Here is a 16,514-nt window from a genome sequence, read left to right on the forward strand (position 1 = left end):
GTATACCTAATGTCCAACGACCGTATCCATAAAATACAATCCGCGCGCAAGCATGCTGCAAATTTATACATCAAAGGCATGACAATAGAAGAAGCAGACCCCGACAAATGCAATCAAAAGACTGTTTCCCTAGCACCACAGCTGGTCCCGAACAAGCGGCTGAAAGAAGTGCAAGGGGAGAAACCTCGAAATTGGAAATGAGAAACAAGAACGCCGGGTATTGGCCAGTACCAAGGTCAAGAAGCCTGCTGTCATAAGAAAGAAGAAAAATCATGTCATGGGTTATAGAACCGAAAAATAATTCATGGATCCGTTAGCGTTGCGCAGGGGCTCGCGACAGACCTTGTCTTGCCTAGCAATATCGATCAGAGATAGTTTCAGAAATGAACAGAGCTGATTAAAGACGTACCTTCATTTGTTCAATTCTTGCCTTGAGTTGGCTGGTGACTTCCGCGGCTCTCTTCCAATTCTCCGCGGGTTCTGAGCTCCTCACCGGTTGCTCCTCTCCAGAAGCACTACCAGAGCCTGGTATGGACGACCTTGTTGGACTGCCCATCCCGGAGTAGTTGGTTCCGAAGGAAGGGCTGAGTTTCCGTCGACCAAGGCCTCCATCTCTGCTACCGCGTCCTGGTGATTCTAGATCGGTGTTCTCTTTCTCCTCACTTGGACTGGCAGACACGTAGCTCCGAGGTCGCCCACCATCAAAGCGACTTCCCCTGTGGAGGCCGGTTCTGGGAATGGCACCATAGCCGTTGATACCCGTTTCATGGTATATCGACGTCTCCGGTACTGGCAGATTCATATTATCCGAAAAGCCGTTTGGAGGACTCTGAGCACCGGCCCGGAGAGCTCTGGCCAATTCGCGCTTTAAACGATCAATTTCCCTCTGCTGCTTCTGAACCGTCTGCTCAGCCGCCTCTGCATCACTCCTGGCTCGAACTAACTGCGTTTCCTTGGCTTTGATACTTAGAACATCCCTTGTATGATCCTCAATGAGTTGTGCATTTTGATCTTGGAGCTCCGTCACTTGCGAGTTGAGTCGAGTTCTTTCAGACTTCAAGTCCTCAATCATTCGAAGGAACCTTTCTCTTTCAAGACGCAATTCATCGAGTTCAGCCCTTTCGATGGTAGAAATCCCGCTCACTTGGGGTGGCGCAGCTGGAGCTGGAGCTGGTTCAGGCGCAGCTGATGGTTTGGTTATGGGACGGCCTGCAAGCCCTCTCCCAAGACCAAATTTCGGTGCAGCTGGCGCTGGAGGCTGTTCTTCCGAAGGGGGCGAGATGACCCGACGCTGTGGGGATGCAAGGCCGCCAGGACCACCAAGCTTTCTTTGAAGCTTGAGTCCAGCGCCTGGAGTGGGAAGTCCACCAGGCTTGGGAACCCCACCCAACTTCGACGGGATAGACCTTGTAGTGGGTTTTGGAGGAGAAAGGGTCGGTGCAGGCTCCTCTGGTGGAGGCGCCGCAGCAGCTGGAGCAGGCTTCTTCATTCCCAGAGCTGGCTTTTTTGCTCCAACAACCCTCTTGCCGGCGGCCGGCACGGCCTTTGGCGGCCCAACGATGGGCTTCGGTCTGTCTTTCGCTTTTACCTCGGCGGTTTCATAAAATTCCTTGATCTTCGTCTTCCTGATATCATCGAGTCCGTCCAGGTAAGGGGTCATCGCACGCTCGCCCATGATCTTCATCAAGGTACCCAAAATTTCAGCTCCTCCTGCACGGTTGACTTCAGTAGACTCAGTCAGCAATTTCGTGGCGGCATCGGCAATGGATTTCACTTCAGCTTTCGACGGAACATCTCTTGTAGTTCGGAGGCAGCGAATCAGGAATTTCAGGGTTTCCTGCTTCACCTGTGGGTTCTTGTGTTTGAGAAATTCTAGAATTTCCTCTAGACAATCCGATAGATTTGTTGATGCAAAGACCGCATCCAAAGCCTGTCCCAGTGCATCTGCGACAGTCTGCTTTTTCTCTTTCAATCGTTCCATGATAGGCGGCATGATTGTGGATCGGTGTTTCGCGAAGCCACCCCGCAGACCCTTTGCGAGGAGATCGATACAGTTGGCGGCGACCGTCACGACTGCGACGTTTGCGTCTTTCATCGATTTTGCAAGACCTCGAACAATATCGTCAAACGGCCCGTCCTTGATTCGCGGAACGTTTAGTGCAGTATACAGAGCGTCCAGCGCCTCCTTCCTGTCTTTCCACTTCGATGATGCCAACTGCTCATTAAAGTCCTTTGGTATTTTTGAGAAGACGTCGACTGGCTCAGCGAGATCGAATGCATCTACCTCGCCATCATCTTCATCTGCGTAAACCTCTCCAGCTTCCCCGTCACCATCACCGACTTCTGGAGCAGCACTAGCTGCAGCCATCGCATCCTGTTGTGCCTTTGTCAGTCTCTCTTGCTTTGGCGCCGGTTCTTGCTTGACGTTTTCGAACAGCTTTTCGAGATCCTGTTGCTGGACAGGTTTAAGCTCTCCCCAGAACAGCGGTTTGATAGCCTCTTTCAACCATCGATACAGTTCGACTGTGAGATTCTGCGCTTCCGCACGAACATTTTTATCTGCGTGGCCGAATACTTTGGGTAAGGCCTTCAGGACTGGTTTAGGATCAACAATCTTGCAGCCGAAGTTGTGATAGATGGCTTTCAATCCGCTTAATGCCGCTGCAATCACCTTGGGTACTTTGTGCGACAAGATAGGGAGTATTTCCTCAATAACCGGATCTGCCTTGTCTAATTCGACACAGAGTAGAAGAGCTTCAAGCGCATTTGTTTTGGCCGCCGGTCTGGTGGAGGGAAGCCCTTTTTCCACAACAGGACCTATCGTGGATCCGCGAGTTCTGCGCAAACCACTGTCAGCTGCACCCAAGGTCGAACCGGGGTGAAATGCCAGGCACAGTGCTGGGGGTAGACATACCGTGTACAAGCCTGAACACCCCCGTATTTGAGAAAAGAGCAATATGACGCAAGGCCTTCTTGTTGAGCAGCTACATTGGAATCTGACACTGCCCCTTTCCAGAGACCTGGATCTTGTAGAAATGGTACAAAAACTGGATCCGACTCATCGGGTGTCTTTTCAAACTGTTGCTTGGCATCTTCATATCCTTCCTTTCGCACTTTCCAATTCTAGAGATATTCAGAAGATTGTCAGCGTTTTGTGTCATCGATGGAAGTTGACCGAAGACATCGAGTAAAGGGGGTTTAACCTTGTGAGAGAACCGGTCAGGCAACGGTAATGAAGAAAAGTCCTCCTCCCCCTCAGCCATGATGACAGATTATATGCGTGGGCGATGTTATTAGCGAGAAGGCGCACTAGAACTGAGAAGCGAGTACAGTTAGCTTTATTCCACCGGAAGTGGCATGGCATAACAGAATAGAAACAGTCGAAGCGCAACATGCTGAAAACTATACAATGGCGCCGAGAGCGACGAGTAGCCTCAGGTTGGACAGAAACCTGCCGTCAACTTCACGCAACAGAAAAAGACCAAAGTCGCACCTTAGAGGGGTTGTTTGTGGAGGGGTTTCCTGTTGTGGATCTTTCGAGTAATGGCCAGTCCTGAGTAGTGTATCAAGACATGCACAACTGTCACCTGAAGTAATAAAATTAATCCCTTCAGTCAATCTTGAATCTCCTCTTCCGGTATCTTTGACGAAATAAGAGGACGAAAGGGATGTGGTGGATGTCTAGGAGAACATGCCACTTGAGGCAGACGATGATTGATAGAATCGGACAGTAAACAACCAACAAGTCGCTGTGGTGATTTCGCGACCCAAAGATTGGGTGGAGTGGCTGCCTTGGCATTCAGGCCCGCAGGAACACATGCCCAACTGAGATGTTTGTGCAACTAAACAAACAATGAGGATTTGTCCCTCCCCCCACGGTTGTTTCAACCAGCATCATATCAATACTTAATTCTTTACGTCCGGGCTCGATTCTGTGCTATCACCACTGATTGCCTCTCATCCATAGCATAAAGTATATGCATCCGCTCTGGCGACAGATACTACTCCCACGTTGTCCCCTCCCCCTGCGTTCACACCCGTGCCCTCGGTCGCAAAACAGAAACCCTCCCCCTCTTGACATCGAACTGGCTCACCGCCCGACTCAGGACTATCATTCGCATACAAATTCCTAGATCAATTGCCAATAAGAGCCAGCATAAACGGCTTCACTTTTCCTGCAGACGATCGCACGGTATACCGATAAGGAATTTACCGGTCTCGGCCGACGAGGCTACAGCAGTGCATGCAGAGGGCCAGACTAGCTTGGAGAGATTGCGCACGAAACTGCCGTTGATCATGAGCCAGCTACTCACGGCGCGGCAGGCAGAGGAGCTGTACGTCATTGCTCCTGGGTTACATTAACTGAAAAAGACTGGGGAGGAGAGGGTGTGACGCTGACATCGCTCAAATTGTTCTCCATAGACACAAATCCATTATCGCCTATCTTGCCTCGGTGAACCTGACTGAAAGTTCCGCTGCTCTGCGAGCAGAGCTAGGCGACTCGGTTTCCATTGACGATGCGACGCTCAAGAAGTATGAAGGGCTATTAGAGAAGAAATGGACCAGTGTAGTCCGTTTACAGAAGAAGGTTGGTTCCTAGGACTTGCGCGAACCTTTGTTTTGCGTGGTGAATGCCCGATAAAACTGACCATCGTCACCCCTTCGGGCTGATCAGATCATGGACCTTGAGTCCAGATGCGCCGCACTCCAGTCAGAACTAGACTCTGCAACACCTACTTCACTATTGCGAAAGAATCAGGATCCTACATCGTGGTTACCGCGATCCCCTGCCCGCCATACACTCGAGTCCCACCGAGACCCTGTCACATGTGTTGCGTTCCACCCAGTGTTCTCTTCCCTCGCATCCGGCTCAGACGATACGACGATCAAGGTCTGGGATTGGGAGCTTGGGGAACTAGAACGGACTGTCAAGGGGCACACCAAGGCGGTGCTAGACGTCGATTATGGTGGGCCCCGCGGCGGTACACTTCTGGCGTCCTGTTCATCCGATCTAACAATCAAGCTATGGGATCCATCTGATAACTACAAGAATATAAGAACTTTGCCAGGTCATGATCACAGTGTCTCCTCTGTGAGATTCATCCCATCTGGCGCGGCAGGCTCGCCCATGTCGGGGAATCTATTGGTCTCCGCGTCACGAGACAAGACTTTGCGGATCTGGGATGTAACGACCGGATATTGTGTGAAGACATTGTCAGGACATGTGGACTGGGTACGAGCCGTTGCGCCTTCTCTCGACGGAAGGTTCCTCTTCGCTGCGGGCGACGACCGGATCCCTCGCTTGTGGGATCTATCATCTGCGGAAACCAAATCCACATTCCTGGGGCACGAACATGTTATTGAATGTGTCGCTATTGCCCCCGCTGCCAGCTATCCACATCTTGCGGTCCTTTCCGGCCTGAAGAAGCCGCCGCCGGCTTCCTCATCAGCTGAATTTTTCGCCACTGGGTCTCGAGACAAAACTATCCGGCTATGGGATTCACGGGGCAATCTTATCAAAACGCTTGTGGGCCATGACAACTGGGTTCGTGCGCTGGCTTTCCATCCGGGCGGTAAATATCTTCTATCGGTTTCAGACGACAAGACCATCCGCTGCTGGGACTTGACCCAGGAATGCAAGTGCGTCAGGGTCATATCTGATGTCCACGGACACTTTGTCACATGCCTGCGATGGGCACCACCATTAATCAAAGATGCGGGAGCGAATGGAGAATCGGAGACCAATGGGGCACCGGCGGCCACCGCGGCAACAAATGGTGTCAGACCAGATCCCAACGCGACCAACAAGATCTCAATCAGGTGTGTCATTGCCACCGGCAGCGTCGACCGGAAAGTGCGAATCTTCGCAACCTGACACCGTGGACCGATCAGTGCCGTTGTTCTTTAGACAACGACGGAGACGCACCAGAAGATGAATGCATACGAAGACGAAGAATCAAACTTATCGACATCGTTCAATTGGAATGAAATCTAAGTGAACATGGCTCGCTCACTCATATGGGCATGGAGTTGGTTTCCATTCTGTGATACCAGTATATTTTAGGTGGAAGCAAGGTCTGATTTCCTTTGGGCTAGAAAGCTGTACTACCCTTATTACCTTCTGCATTGTCTTTAATCCTGACAGTTTTTGGGGTTGTTGCATGGACGGATTCTCCCTTGGTTCAAACCTGCGTCTTTCCTCGTACATATTTTACGGCCCTTTTCTTTCTTGTTGATCGAGATTCAAGATACCTTTCTGCTGTGATTGTTCTATACCGTTGAATCCATTTTTCAATCAATGAATTGCACCTACCACATTACTATTTCACTCCAGTCAGTCTTCCAGTGGTAGTGAAATATCTGAAGCTAAACAGATAAATTATCACTTCATAGCCAGTTGCAGCTGGCAAAAATGAGCAACGGAAGATGAGGCATGTCTGAATAAATTCCTCGCCATTTCGATTTGTATTTCGACGAGCCAATTGTCCAAAGAGCAGTAAAAGAGCATGAATGTTCACAGTATAATACACTTTATCTCGCAAATCCCTATACAGGAGTCCCATATCCCTCATACAAATACTAATCTTGAAGAACCTAAGACCGCTCCACTTCACGCACTAAGATCACCAACCCTCTCATAAACCAATGCCCTGATCCGTCCAACATGCTCCTTCACACCCTGCACCTCACCACCCTCCGACCTCCTCGCCTCCCGCCGCTGCCACTTAGCAGCTCTCTTCTCAGCACGCACGGCGTCGCGTTCCTCGCGCGTCATAACCGGCGGGCGGTCCTCAATTGCACTCCCAAACGGCGCCACAATCCGCTCAACCACATGCCGCACATTGCGACTCTTTGGGAACCCGGACGAGAACTCGATGACATCGCCCTCGCGGAGAGAATTGCGGGGGTCCGCGACAAGGTAGTGCGTGATCTTGGGGTAGGACTTGCGAAGGTACGGGTCCCAGGTTGTATGGCGGTGGCTGACGCGGACGGTGCGGTCCATGCGGCCGACAGAGACGACGGTGCCGGTTTTGAGGGTGTAGGGGTACTTGCGGAGGGAGGGAGGTGCGATGGTCGACGAGGGTGTGAGTTCGGGAGCTGTCTGTGGTTGTTTGGCGACTGAGACTGTGGTTGAAGCGGTGCGTTTGAGGACTGCTGAGCCTGCGATGTTGTTTAACCGTGTTGGCTGAAGGAAAGAAGCTTGGGTTGAGGCGGTGGTGATTGTTGACCGGGGGATGCAGGATCGGAGGGGCCGCATTGCCCGTATGATATTGCTGGGTGGCATTTTTGTGCAAGAGATTGATCTCTCCGAGACCTCAAACGACCGGGTTTTGGTTCTCGAATGGGGCGATGTCCGTTCGGCTGCTTGAAGAGGTAGAGTTTTGTTCTTCCGGGAAGCGGTCGTTCGGAGAGTGGAAAGTCGTGGCCTCGGGGGACCCGGGAAGAATAGACCACAGTCCCCAGGATATTAATTAGGTGCGAAAGATGCAATGAGCACCTGGATATTGACAGAATTGCCCTATATGGGATCGTGATGTCTGAGTTGAAATCCGCGGATGGCGGAGTTGCCCAAGAATTTCTCCATTGCTGTTTGCACTGTTTGTCAATTTCAATCGCAAAGCCGACATGTACGAAGACACGCCTTCAATTCGTCTTTACGCAAAAAGAGTATAATTGAGATCAAGGTTATTCTGATAGCCCGAAATATAATTGAACAAACTCATATATCGGAAATTCGAATCTGAATGAATGAAGAGGCCCATAAGATAAACAAAAACACCTTATGGCAGTGCTTAATATACAAGACGCCAAAACCTCCCGCCTGTCATGCCTACCCGGGCATAGGAATCTATTCGTGATCATTTTCTTGGTTGTTTCCGTTCCAAAGTCTCCGTTATAATGAACACAAAGCATAGCAGAGACAGAATTAAGCCCGCGCCTAACTCGTAAACTGGCGCGGAATCTTCCTCATCCCATCAAGCGATCCCAGCTCTTCATCCTCTAAGCGAAGAAAGAATGGGCAATTTCATTGTGCCTTTTGTGATTCGTCTGGCTCTCCAGAACCATTCATAGGCTTCTCAGCATCAGCATTTTCAGGCAGCTTGGCCTTTCGCGATTGGAATTTCCCAGCTGAGTGCGCAGATATTCTGTTCAACTCGGTGACAAAGGATTGGCCCCAGAAGGCACTTGACGTCGTCAGCTCAGGTTAAGCAGGTCAGCGACGGAGATATCGAGAACCTACCTTGTATATTTATTGACATACTTGTCCAGTTTGGAGAAGTTGAGGGCTCTTTGCTCGTCACTCATGGTGACGGCCTCTTGGTAAGCACCAGCTAGCTCTTCTGTGTTCCACGGATTGATAATTATACTGCCGTTGAGACTCTGGGCGGCGCCAGCGAATTCTGACAGAACAAGCACACCATGTCGTTTTTGTTGAGACGCTATATACTCGTATGCCACCAAGTTCATGCCATCTCGGGTCGAAGAGACGATGCAGGCATCGGAAACCGCATACAGAGCAATCAGCTCATCAAAGTTGACTGATTTGTGCAGGAAATGAATGGGCATGAATTCAACCGTTCCTATATCCGCCAGTCAGATATTGATGCCCAAGATGTGATGATGGCTGCTGAGCACCCACCGAATTTACCGTTAATCCGCCCAACCAATTCATTCACAACCGCTCTCAAATTTTGATACTCCTCAACGTCTTGTCTACTGGGCACTGCGACTTGTACCAGCACGACTTTGCCCACCCATTCCGGATGATCACTGAGGAAGACTTCGAGAGCGTGCAGCTTCTGGGGAACTCCCTTGATATAATCGAGACGATCAACACCCACCATGAGCTTCACGCCCTGGAATTTCTGCTCGAGCTGTGCTATCCGTTTCTGGACTTTTTCTTTTTTGAGACCTTCCTGAAACTTCTCTGGGTCAATTCCAATTGGAAAAGCACCGCAAGCGATGACTTTGCCCTGAAACTCTATTCCATTAGGAGTGGTCGCCAAACCCCTGAAGATATGTTAGCTGCTTCAAGTGTCAATCAACACCAAATGCGGCTTTAAGCATACAGTAATCGCGAGCATGCGCTCAGGAAATGTCTCGTATAATCATATGTGTGGAACCCAATGAGATCGCAGTGAAGCACACCAAGCAACAGCTCGTTGCGAACGGGAAGGATTCTGTAGATTTCGCTGCTAGGGAAGGGAGTATGGAGGAAGAATCCGATCTTGACGTTTTCCTTGCTATCTCCAATCTCCTCGCGGAGCATTTCAGGAAGAAGCATGAGGTGATAATCATGAACCCAGATCAGGTCTCCATCTTTGACTTCTTTCGCAACGGCTTTGGCAAAAAGGCGGTTCGCTTCCTTGTATGCCTCCCAGGCTGATTCGTCAAATGTAATTTCGCCCGGATGGTAATGGAAAAGTGGCCACAGGATGGAATCTAGACAATAAAAGAGGCTGTCAGTAGTCTATTCTGACTGCGCACTGCAAGCCTAAACCCGCCTACTTCAACAATGCGTGAGAGATGGTGAACTAACTGGAGAATCCATTGTAGTGCCGATCTGCGAGTTCATCATCAATGAATACCGGAATCGCTCCATATTCGTCCTTAAGACGTTGTTTGACAACAGGGATTTCCTCTTCGGGAACCTCCAATCCGGGCCAGCCGTACCATTGGAAGGTTGTAGACTTCGACAGGCCGCTAAGACCGCTGACCAGCCCGCCCGAGGACATGGAGAAGTCATACTTGCCATCCTCCGAGCGCTTTATAGTAATGGGGAGCCGATTGGAGACGAGAAGCAATCTCGCCTCGTTCTGGGTGGAGTTCTCGAGTGACGGCATAGCGTATCAGAGTATGTGGCTGCGGGATATCAGGCAGGCACAATCGAGAATATCTGATCGGTCCCGCGACAGATTGTAATTGAAGTTTATCCCAATCGGAAACCTTTTTAGAGACAGAACGCGACTCTAAAGAGAAGAAAGGCAAGTCAAGACAGGTTGACGTCTAACGGAGCGTAGGAGTATGCCGAGAATAAGGTGGGGACGATCTTAAGAGCAATCCCGACAGTGAGGGGAATGAAGGGCGCCGATAAGAGCGCAGGGAGGCCGACAATCTCGGTGGCCAATGCTGTATAAATGTAGCCCTCTCTGGTTGTAGCCTTGATCCTCAGGTAGTTCACTCACGCCTTGAACGAAGTTTCTGTTGGACGCTACTGTCTCTCAGACAGGAGGAAGAAACAAGCTGGAGGTTGGCGGGGAAGAGTGACCTCAGAGCCCAGCAAACAGCCAAACGCGCGGACCAACGGACCCAGATTTGGGCAAAAAGACTGATGGGGGGCAAGAAAGCGGCCTGCTCTTCAATAACGAGTTCATCGACTGCGAGATTCGGATGGGATATATGATATCAGGGCCAGCTCGTTGAGACCGGAAGGGAGAGAAACATAAAAATACTGGTTTGATCCTCCTCAATACATGTATATGGTTTGATACGAAATAGTGATATTAATAACAACAATAGGCAGTGAGATCCAGATAGAGGGGTAACCGGTTAAAACCAGTTTAGTTTAGATAAGTGATAGGTAACAATAACAATGACAAGCAGGTTCTCCAGGTCTGTCAATTCGCTTGCAGAGAGGTAACTTACAGTACATTATTGTAACCTAAGGTTTGTGGCAATGTGCCCAGCCTAAGGAAAGTGAAGTCAGAGTCTGACTAACTGGAATGTTGCCTTGGACTTCCCGGCCAGTCAAGGAAGAAGCCGTCGATGATGCCAACACTTCCAAGAAAAAAATGATAACGGCATCAGGTTTCCCTTAACCAAAGAAAGAAACAAATCCCGCGCTACAGTCCATTTTTTCCCGTCCATATGTCGCATCCTTTATGTACAATTTTCCTTCATGGGTCTACCACCAGTCGTCTGGTATCGTGGGTTGATGACGGGCTGGCGGCGTAATCATAACTCCTGCAGGTTTACTATCAATGGTATTTATATGAGTGAAGTAGGCGCCCAACAGGTGGCGTTTTTGGGAGTCCAATCTCTTAATTTGGGTTCACATGGCCTGGCAGCTGTTGCAACATTAACCTAACCTCTTCTTGAAATTCTTGCATAGTCGATTTTGGGATCAGACCGGAAGCACTTTCACTGGTTGGAAGCATTGTCTGTCACCTTAAGCTACTACTAGACACCATGTATATGTCACGATATTAATCGCGCACACAGCAAGGTGTGAGACGGATTTGAAATCAAGCATCCGCTGCGAGGCAGTAGTAGTAGTAGTAGTAGTAATATGTCGCCATCCTATCATCAATCGATTCACAATGCCGACTTTCCATTGTCTATGCTCCATTTCCCCGTCTCTGTGTCATGGACTACCTTTCCTTCAGCCTCCAATTTCATCAGCACCTGCAAGACACCATGCGAAGCAGGCAAGTGAAGACTTTCGGGAACATTTCGGTAGATAACTTTGACTAGTTCAAGGGGAGTCCATGAAGCCTTGCGTTCTGGAGAAGGTTCATTATCTGGGACGTCAAGCTTTCCATACCGTAACACCCGAATTACTTCTTCCTCTCGCTGCTGCCGATGGTTGATGTACTCGGTGATCTTCGTAGTTGCATTCTCTATCACTGCACCGTGGCCTGGATATCCGCGGCCTGAGACCCGATTCGACATTCGCTGCAGACTGGACAAGTATACTTTGAGATCTTCAAATACTGCTGTGCCGTGACCCAGCACGTCTAAAAGCAAAAGTGGGAAAAAGGGTCAGCCGCAACGGTGACTACATAGAACCGCCACCTAGTGCAGAATAAGACTCACTATCACCAGTGATAATGGCGTCCTCCTCTTCAAGAACGAACATCATATGGTCCACAGTATGGCCTGGCGTATGGTACGCCTTCAATGTAGCGCCTTCAACGCTGAAGACTTGGCCATCTTCAATATCAACCTGTCCTTCATCTGGTTGGTGCTTGTAAACCGTCACTTGTGGACAAATCTTGAGGAGATCGGGAACACCATTGACATGATCGTGGTGCCAGTGTGTCAGGAGTGCTTTGTCGACTGTCGCATTCTCCTTAGCTAGCACACTTTTGAGATGGTTTGCCCAGGACGGTTTGCCCTCGCCGGTGTCGATGAGTATCCGCTGGTGGCCCCGTCCGATTAGATATGTGTTGGTCCCTATGATATCCGGCATGAGATGCCTGCTTCGTTTTCGGAACTTTGTGTAAGCCACTCACCTTGCAGAGTGAACTATAAGATCGATCGCATATTAGCTTCGAACCGGGTCATTGATTTGTATCTGCTTCTGCGCGAAAACTTAATATTCAAGAATGCACTCACCTTCCCTGGATTTCCTCCAAGTATCCGGACTACTGAAGCGCTGAGCCTTTCCACTTCAGAGAGCGGGACAAGTTGTGTAGCCATGGTTTAGGTAGGAAGTGATGTTAATGATGGTTGATATATGCGGAGTTTGCTTGCGAAGTTGTTGGGTTTCACAAAGGCGCTTACAAACTGTGTTTCTTTCTATCGGATCGCCCGTCGAGATTTCAGGAATAGCCAGAGGGTAGCCATACAAATTAGACGCAACTATAATGGTCTGTGGTCTACAATTTGTTAATCGCCATTTCCGAAATTAGGCAGGTTCCCTTTGCTTAAGCCAAAGGATGGAGTATGAGAGTGGTAACTTAGTAGCCGAGGTAGTGTTCGTTGCGGGGTGCTAAGCTGTCGTCAGGGACGCTAGTGAATTTCTGTGGGTTTCTGTGTATTGCCTGTATAGCTTCCAATTGCTCCAGCCTGAAGTCGATAAAATATCTGAGGCATTTGCAAATAGGATGGACTCTCCCCAAGGACTTCGCACATGGGAAGCAGTCTCGCCTTTCCACATTATATGAGTTAACCAGACAGGGCAAACTGCTACTGGAAGATATGAATCACGAAAATCTGGCCTTGAACATAACAAGAAATGACTTTGGTATGCGTGCGATCCCTAACATACAATGACTGTGTGCAAAAAAAAGGAAGCCTATATCCATAGAGCCCACCCAAACTCAGGATGGTAGAGAACAACAAGGAAAACTTCGGTGGTAACGAAGAAACACAAATCGTTAAAATTTTCAAAACACCGTTTTTACCATCATGAACCGTGAAAAGCAGGCCCAAAGGCCGCTGTCCACTCCCCAAACATTGCGAACTCGAGTCAAGTGCAGGATACATAGCACTAAACTCAGACGCTCAAAACGATGTTCCCAGTGATCGCTAGGAACACTCAAGACATAATTTACAAACCTTCGACACCATAATGCGGAGGATTTAGACTTCAAGCGGACTGCCGCAACTAAATTTATTTGGTGCCGGACTTGCGGGCCATGGTGTTGAGGGCAGAGCCATCCTTGAACCACTCGATCTGAGACTCGTTGAAGGTGTGGTTCAGGGAAACGTCGAAGGGAGCGCTGCCATCCTTGGGGTGAACACGGAGAGTCATGGGCTTGCCAACCTCGAGCTCGGTGCAAAGGAGGTCGACGGTGTCCTCAGGGTTGATCTTGTCATAATCGGCGGGGTCAGCGAAGGTGAGAGGAAGCATACCCTGCTTCTTCAGGTTGGTTTCGTGCTGTGAAAAGAGAGTTAGCCTTATAGTGCAAGTGCAAAATGAGGAACCTGAAAGACTTACGATACGGGCAAAGCTGCGGGTGATGATGGCGAGACCACCAAGATGTCTGGGCTCCAGAGCGGCGTGCTCACGGGAGCTTCCCTCACCGTAGTTCCAGTCACCAATGACAACCCACTTAACTCCACGAGCCTTGTAGTCACGAGCGGTAGCAGGGACAGCATCGTACTCGCCAGTGAACTTGTTCTTGACAGAGTTGGCCTTGCCGTTCTCAGCGTTGACAGCACCAATCAGCATGTTGTTGGAGATGTTGTCAAGGTGGCCACGGTACTTCAACCATGGGCCAGCCATGGAGATGTGATCGGTGGTGGTCTTGCCCTGGCACTTGATGAGGATAGGGATGCCGGTGGCGTCCTTGCCATCCCAGGGCTCGAATCCAGCAAGGAGCTGCAGACGGTCACTGGTGGGAGAGACAGCGACGTTGACGGAGGCGCGGTCGGCGGGAGGAGCCTGGTAGGTGTCACGGCCGGGGTCGTAGCCCTTGGCGGGGAGACCCTCTCCAGTAGGAGGCTGCAGCAGGAACTCCTTGCCGTCCTTGTCCTTCAGCTTGTCAGTGAGGGGGTTGAACTTGAGGGTACCGGCAACGGTCATGGCGACGACAAGGTCGGGAGAAGCGACGAAGGCGTGGGTAGCAGGGTTGGCGTCGTTACGGCCAGTGAAGTTACGGTTGTAGGAGGAGATGATGGAGTTAGGCTCGCCCTTCTTGACGTCCTTGCGGTCCCACTGTCCGATGCAAGGGCCGCAGGCGTTGGCAAGGATGACACCACCGAACTCCTCCAGAGTCTGGAGCTGGCCATCGCGCTCAATAGTGGCGCGGATCTGCTCAGAACCGGGGGTAACAGTGAAGAGGGACTTGGCCTTCAGGCCATGGTTAAGAGCGTCACGGGCGATCGAGGCGGCACGTGACATGTCCTCATAGGAGGAGTTGGTGCAAGAACCGATCAGACCGACCTTGAGCTCCTCAGGCCACTTGTTGGTCTCAACAGCCTCCTTGAACTTAGAGATGGGGGTAGCAAGATCAGGAGTAAAGGGACCGTTGATGTGAGGCTCAAGCTCAGAGAGGTTGATCTCGATCAGCTGGTCGTACTCGGCGCCCTCGTCCTCACGCAGCTCCTTGGCGTACTCGCGAGAGAAGTCACCAATGTGCTGACGCTTGGTGGCCTTCAGGTAATCGTACATGCGGTCGTTGAAGGGGAACATGGATGTGGTAGCACCAATTTCAGCACCCATGTTACAGATGGTACCCATACCAGTGCAAGAGAGAGTTTTAACACCAGGTCCGTGGTATTCAATGATAGCACCAGTACCACCCTTGACGGTAAGGAGGCCGGCAACCTTCAGGATGATATCCTTGGGAGTGGTCCAGCCGGACATCTCACCGGTAAGCTTAACACCAATGACCTTGGGAGCCTTCAACTCCCAGGGAAGACCAGCCATGACATCGACAGCATCAGCACCACCGACACCGATAGCAGCCATAGCAAGACCACCAGCGTTGGGGGTGTGAGAGTCAGTACCGATCATCAGACCACCAGGGAAAGCGTAGTTCTCCAGGACGATCTGGTGAATGATACCGGAGCCGGGCTTCCAGAAACCGATGTTGTACTTGGCGGTGGCACTAGCCAGGAAATCATAAACTTCCTTGTTGATCTCGTTGGCACGAGCAAGATCCTTGTCACCTCCAACCTGGGCCTCGATCAAGTGGTCACAGTGGACGGTAGTAGGAGTAGCGACAGAGGGCATGCCAGCAGACATGAACTGCAGAATGGCCATCTGAGCGGTGGCATCCTGGCAAGCGACACGGTCGGGGCGGAGCTTCAGGTAGGACTTGCCACGCTCAATCTCCTGTCCGTGAGGGTCGTCAAGGTGAGAGTAGAGAACCTTCTCGGCGTATGTGAGAGGACGCTGCAAGCGACGACGGACAATGTCCAGGTTCTCAGACATCTTCCTGAAAAATTGACGAACATGTTAGTAACTCAGTGATTAATGCTGGTTTCCAGACCCTCCGCATGAGCGGATTGTTTTGGGCTCAGTGCAAAGGGCGTTTGTAGCATACTTGTAGTTGATGTAGTTACCCTGGCGGATACGTTAGCGGATCCTGTTCCCGTAACGAGCTAAACAGCAGCGCTGGACTGGCCGAACAAGACCACTCACCTTCTCAGTGTTGGCCATCTCGACCTTCTTGTCGAGAGGGGAGTCACCGACGGTAGCGAAGGCCCGGGTCCCGAGGAACTGCACAAAAGATCAGTCAGTACATCTGCACTGTTGGTCAAGTGGCCATGACAACGGCTTCTGAGTTGCTCGCTGGAGAACAGCGCGGCGAGCTGAGATCATGGGATTCTTACAAGTCGGGACTTGGGGGCCTGTGAGGTACCATGTCAGCTTCTGGAGAATTCATATTTTGGTGGCTCGACCCAGCCTTCAATCATCGCACATGAATGCAGACGCCTGAAGGATGAGCTACGAGCTAGAGTTCACTCACCAGCGCACCGGCGCGCGCAAGCCTTGTGGAGATCATCATGGAAGCTCTCTATGTGAGTTGGGCAATGCCGCAATACATCCAACGAGAGCCAATCCAAGCAGCAGCAACAACAAGCAGCTGCAGTAAAGAATGGAGTGGAGTGGGAAAGTAAGTAAGAAAAAGAGTTAAGGATCAAAGGGAGATGGAGCAGATAAAAAGGAAGCTTGGTGTGGGAAAGAATTCTTGATGAACCGGAGAAGAGGACCCGTAACCGCTCGTGACAGTACGGCCATACGTTTTCGGTACAATCGGCGCCCTGCTTGCGACCGGAGACAAGGAAAAATGGCTGGAAGCCCGCCCTCCACCATTATTCTACTAAAGCTCACCACA

At 50.6% G+C, this 16,514-nt stretch overlaps 6 protein-coding genes across 6 annotated transcripts; 1 reads left to right on the plus strand and 5 right to left on the minus strand.

Annotated features, from left to right (window-relative positions):
* Positions 1-313: 313 nt before the first annotated feature.
* Positions 314-3,263, minus strand: Aud_004087 (putative spindle pole body component; the record flags this gene model as incomplete). Its single annotated transcript, XM_043289029.1, has 4 exons — positions 314-352; positions 410-2,837; positions 2,915-3,123; positions 3,204-3,263. The coding sequence occupies 4 exons, from the start codon at positions 3,261-3,263 to the stop codon at positions 314-316; spliced, it is 2,736 nt and encodes a 911-aa protein (XP_043144964.1).
* Positions 3,264-4,296: 1,033 nt separating this feature from the next.
* Aud_004088 (WD40 repeat domain-containing protein) lies at positions 4,297-5,875 on the plus strand (the record flags this gene model as incomplete). Its single annotated transcript, XM_043289030.1, has 3 exons — positions 4,297-4,334; positions 4,423-4,588; positions 4,676-5,875. 3 exons carry the CDS (start codon positions 4,297-4,299, stop codon positions 5,873-5,875), a joined length of 1,404 nt encoding a protein of 467 aa, XP_043144965.1.
* Positions 5,876-6,610: 735 nt separating this feature from the next.
* On the minus strand, positions 6,611-7,285 carry Aud_004089 (uS17 family ribosomal protein; the record flags this gene model as incomplete). The annotated part of the gene is made up of 1 exon (XM_043289031.1): positions 6,611-7,285. One exon carries the CDS (start codon positions 7,283-7,285, stop codon positions 6,611-6,613), a length of 675 nt encoding a protein of 224 aa, XP_043144966.1.
* Positions 7,286-8,026: 741 nt separating this feature from the next.
* Positions 8,027-9,845, minus strand: Aud_004090 (glycosyltransferase family 20 protein; the record flags this gene model as incomplete). The annotated part of the gene is made up of 5 exons (XM_043289032.1): positions 8,027-8,186; positions 8,243-8,582; positions 8,642-9,012; positions 9,072-9,444; positions 9,542-9,845. The coding sequence occupies 5 exons, from the start codon at positions 9,843-9,845 to the stop codon at positions 8,027-8,029; spliced, it is 1,548 nt and encodes a 515-aa protein (XP_043144967.1).
* A 1,471-nt stretch (positions 9,846-11,316) lies between these two features.
* Positions 11,317-12,423, minus strand: Aud_004091 (putative metallo-beta-lactamase domain protein; the record flags this gene model as incomplete). Its single annotated transcript, XM_043289033.1, has 4 exons — positions 11,317-11,738; positions 11,818-12,177; positions 12,237-12,249; positions 12,340-12,423. 4 exons carry the CDS (start codon positions 12,421-12,423, stop codon positions 11,317-11,319), a joined length of 879 nt encoding a protein of 292 aa, XP_043144968.1.
* A 916-nt stretch (positions 12,424-13,339) lies between these two features.
* Positions 13,340-16,184, minus strand: acoA (aconitate hydratase ACO1; the record flags this gene model as incomplete). Its single annotated transcript, XM_043289034.1, has 5 exons — positions 13,340-13,606; positions 13,667-15,611; positions 15,720-15,739; positions 15,818-15,895; positions 16,146-16,184. 5 exons carry the CDS (start codon positions 16,182-16,184, stop codon positions 13,340-13,342), a joined length of 2,349 nt encoding a protein of 782 aa, XP_043144969.1.
* Positions 16,185-16,514: the final 330 nt, after the last annotated feature.

The sequence above is a fragment of the Aspergillus udagawae genome (assembly GCF_001078395.1).
Source record: "Aspergillus udagawae IFM 46973 DNA, scaffold_3, whole genome shotgun sequence".
In the NCBI taxonomy this organism is placed as follows: domain Eukaryota; kingdom Fungi; phylum Ascomycota; class Eurotiomycetes; order Eurotiales; family Aspergillaceae; genus Aspergillus; species Aspergillus udagawae.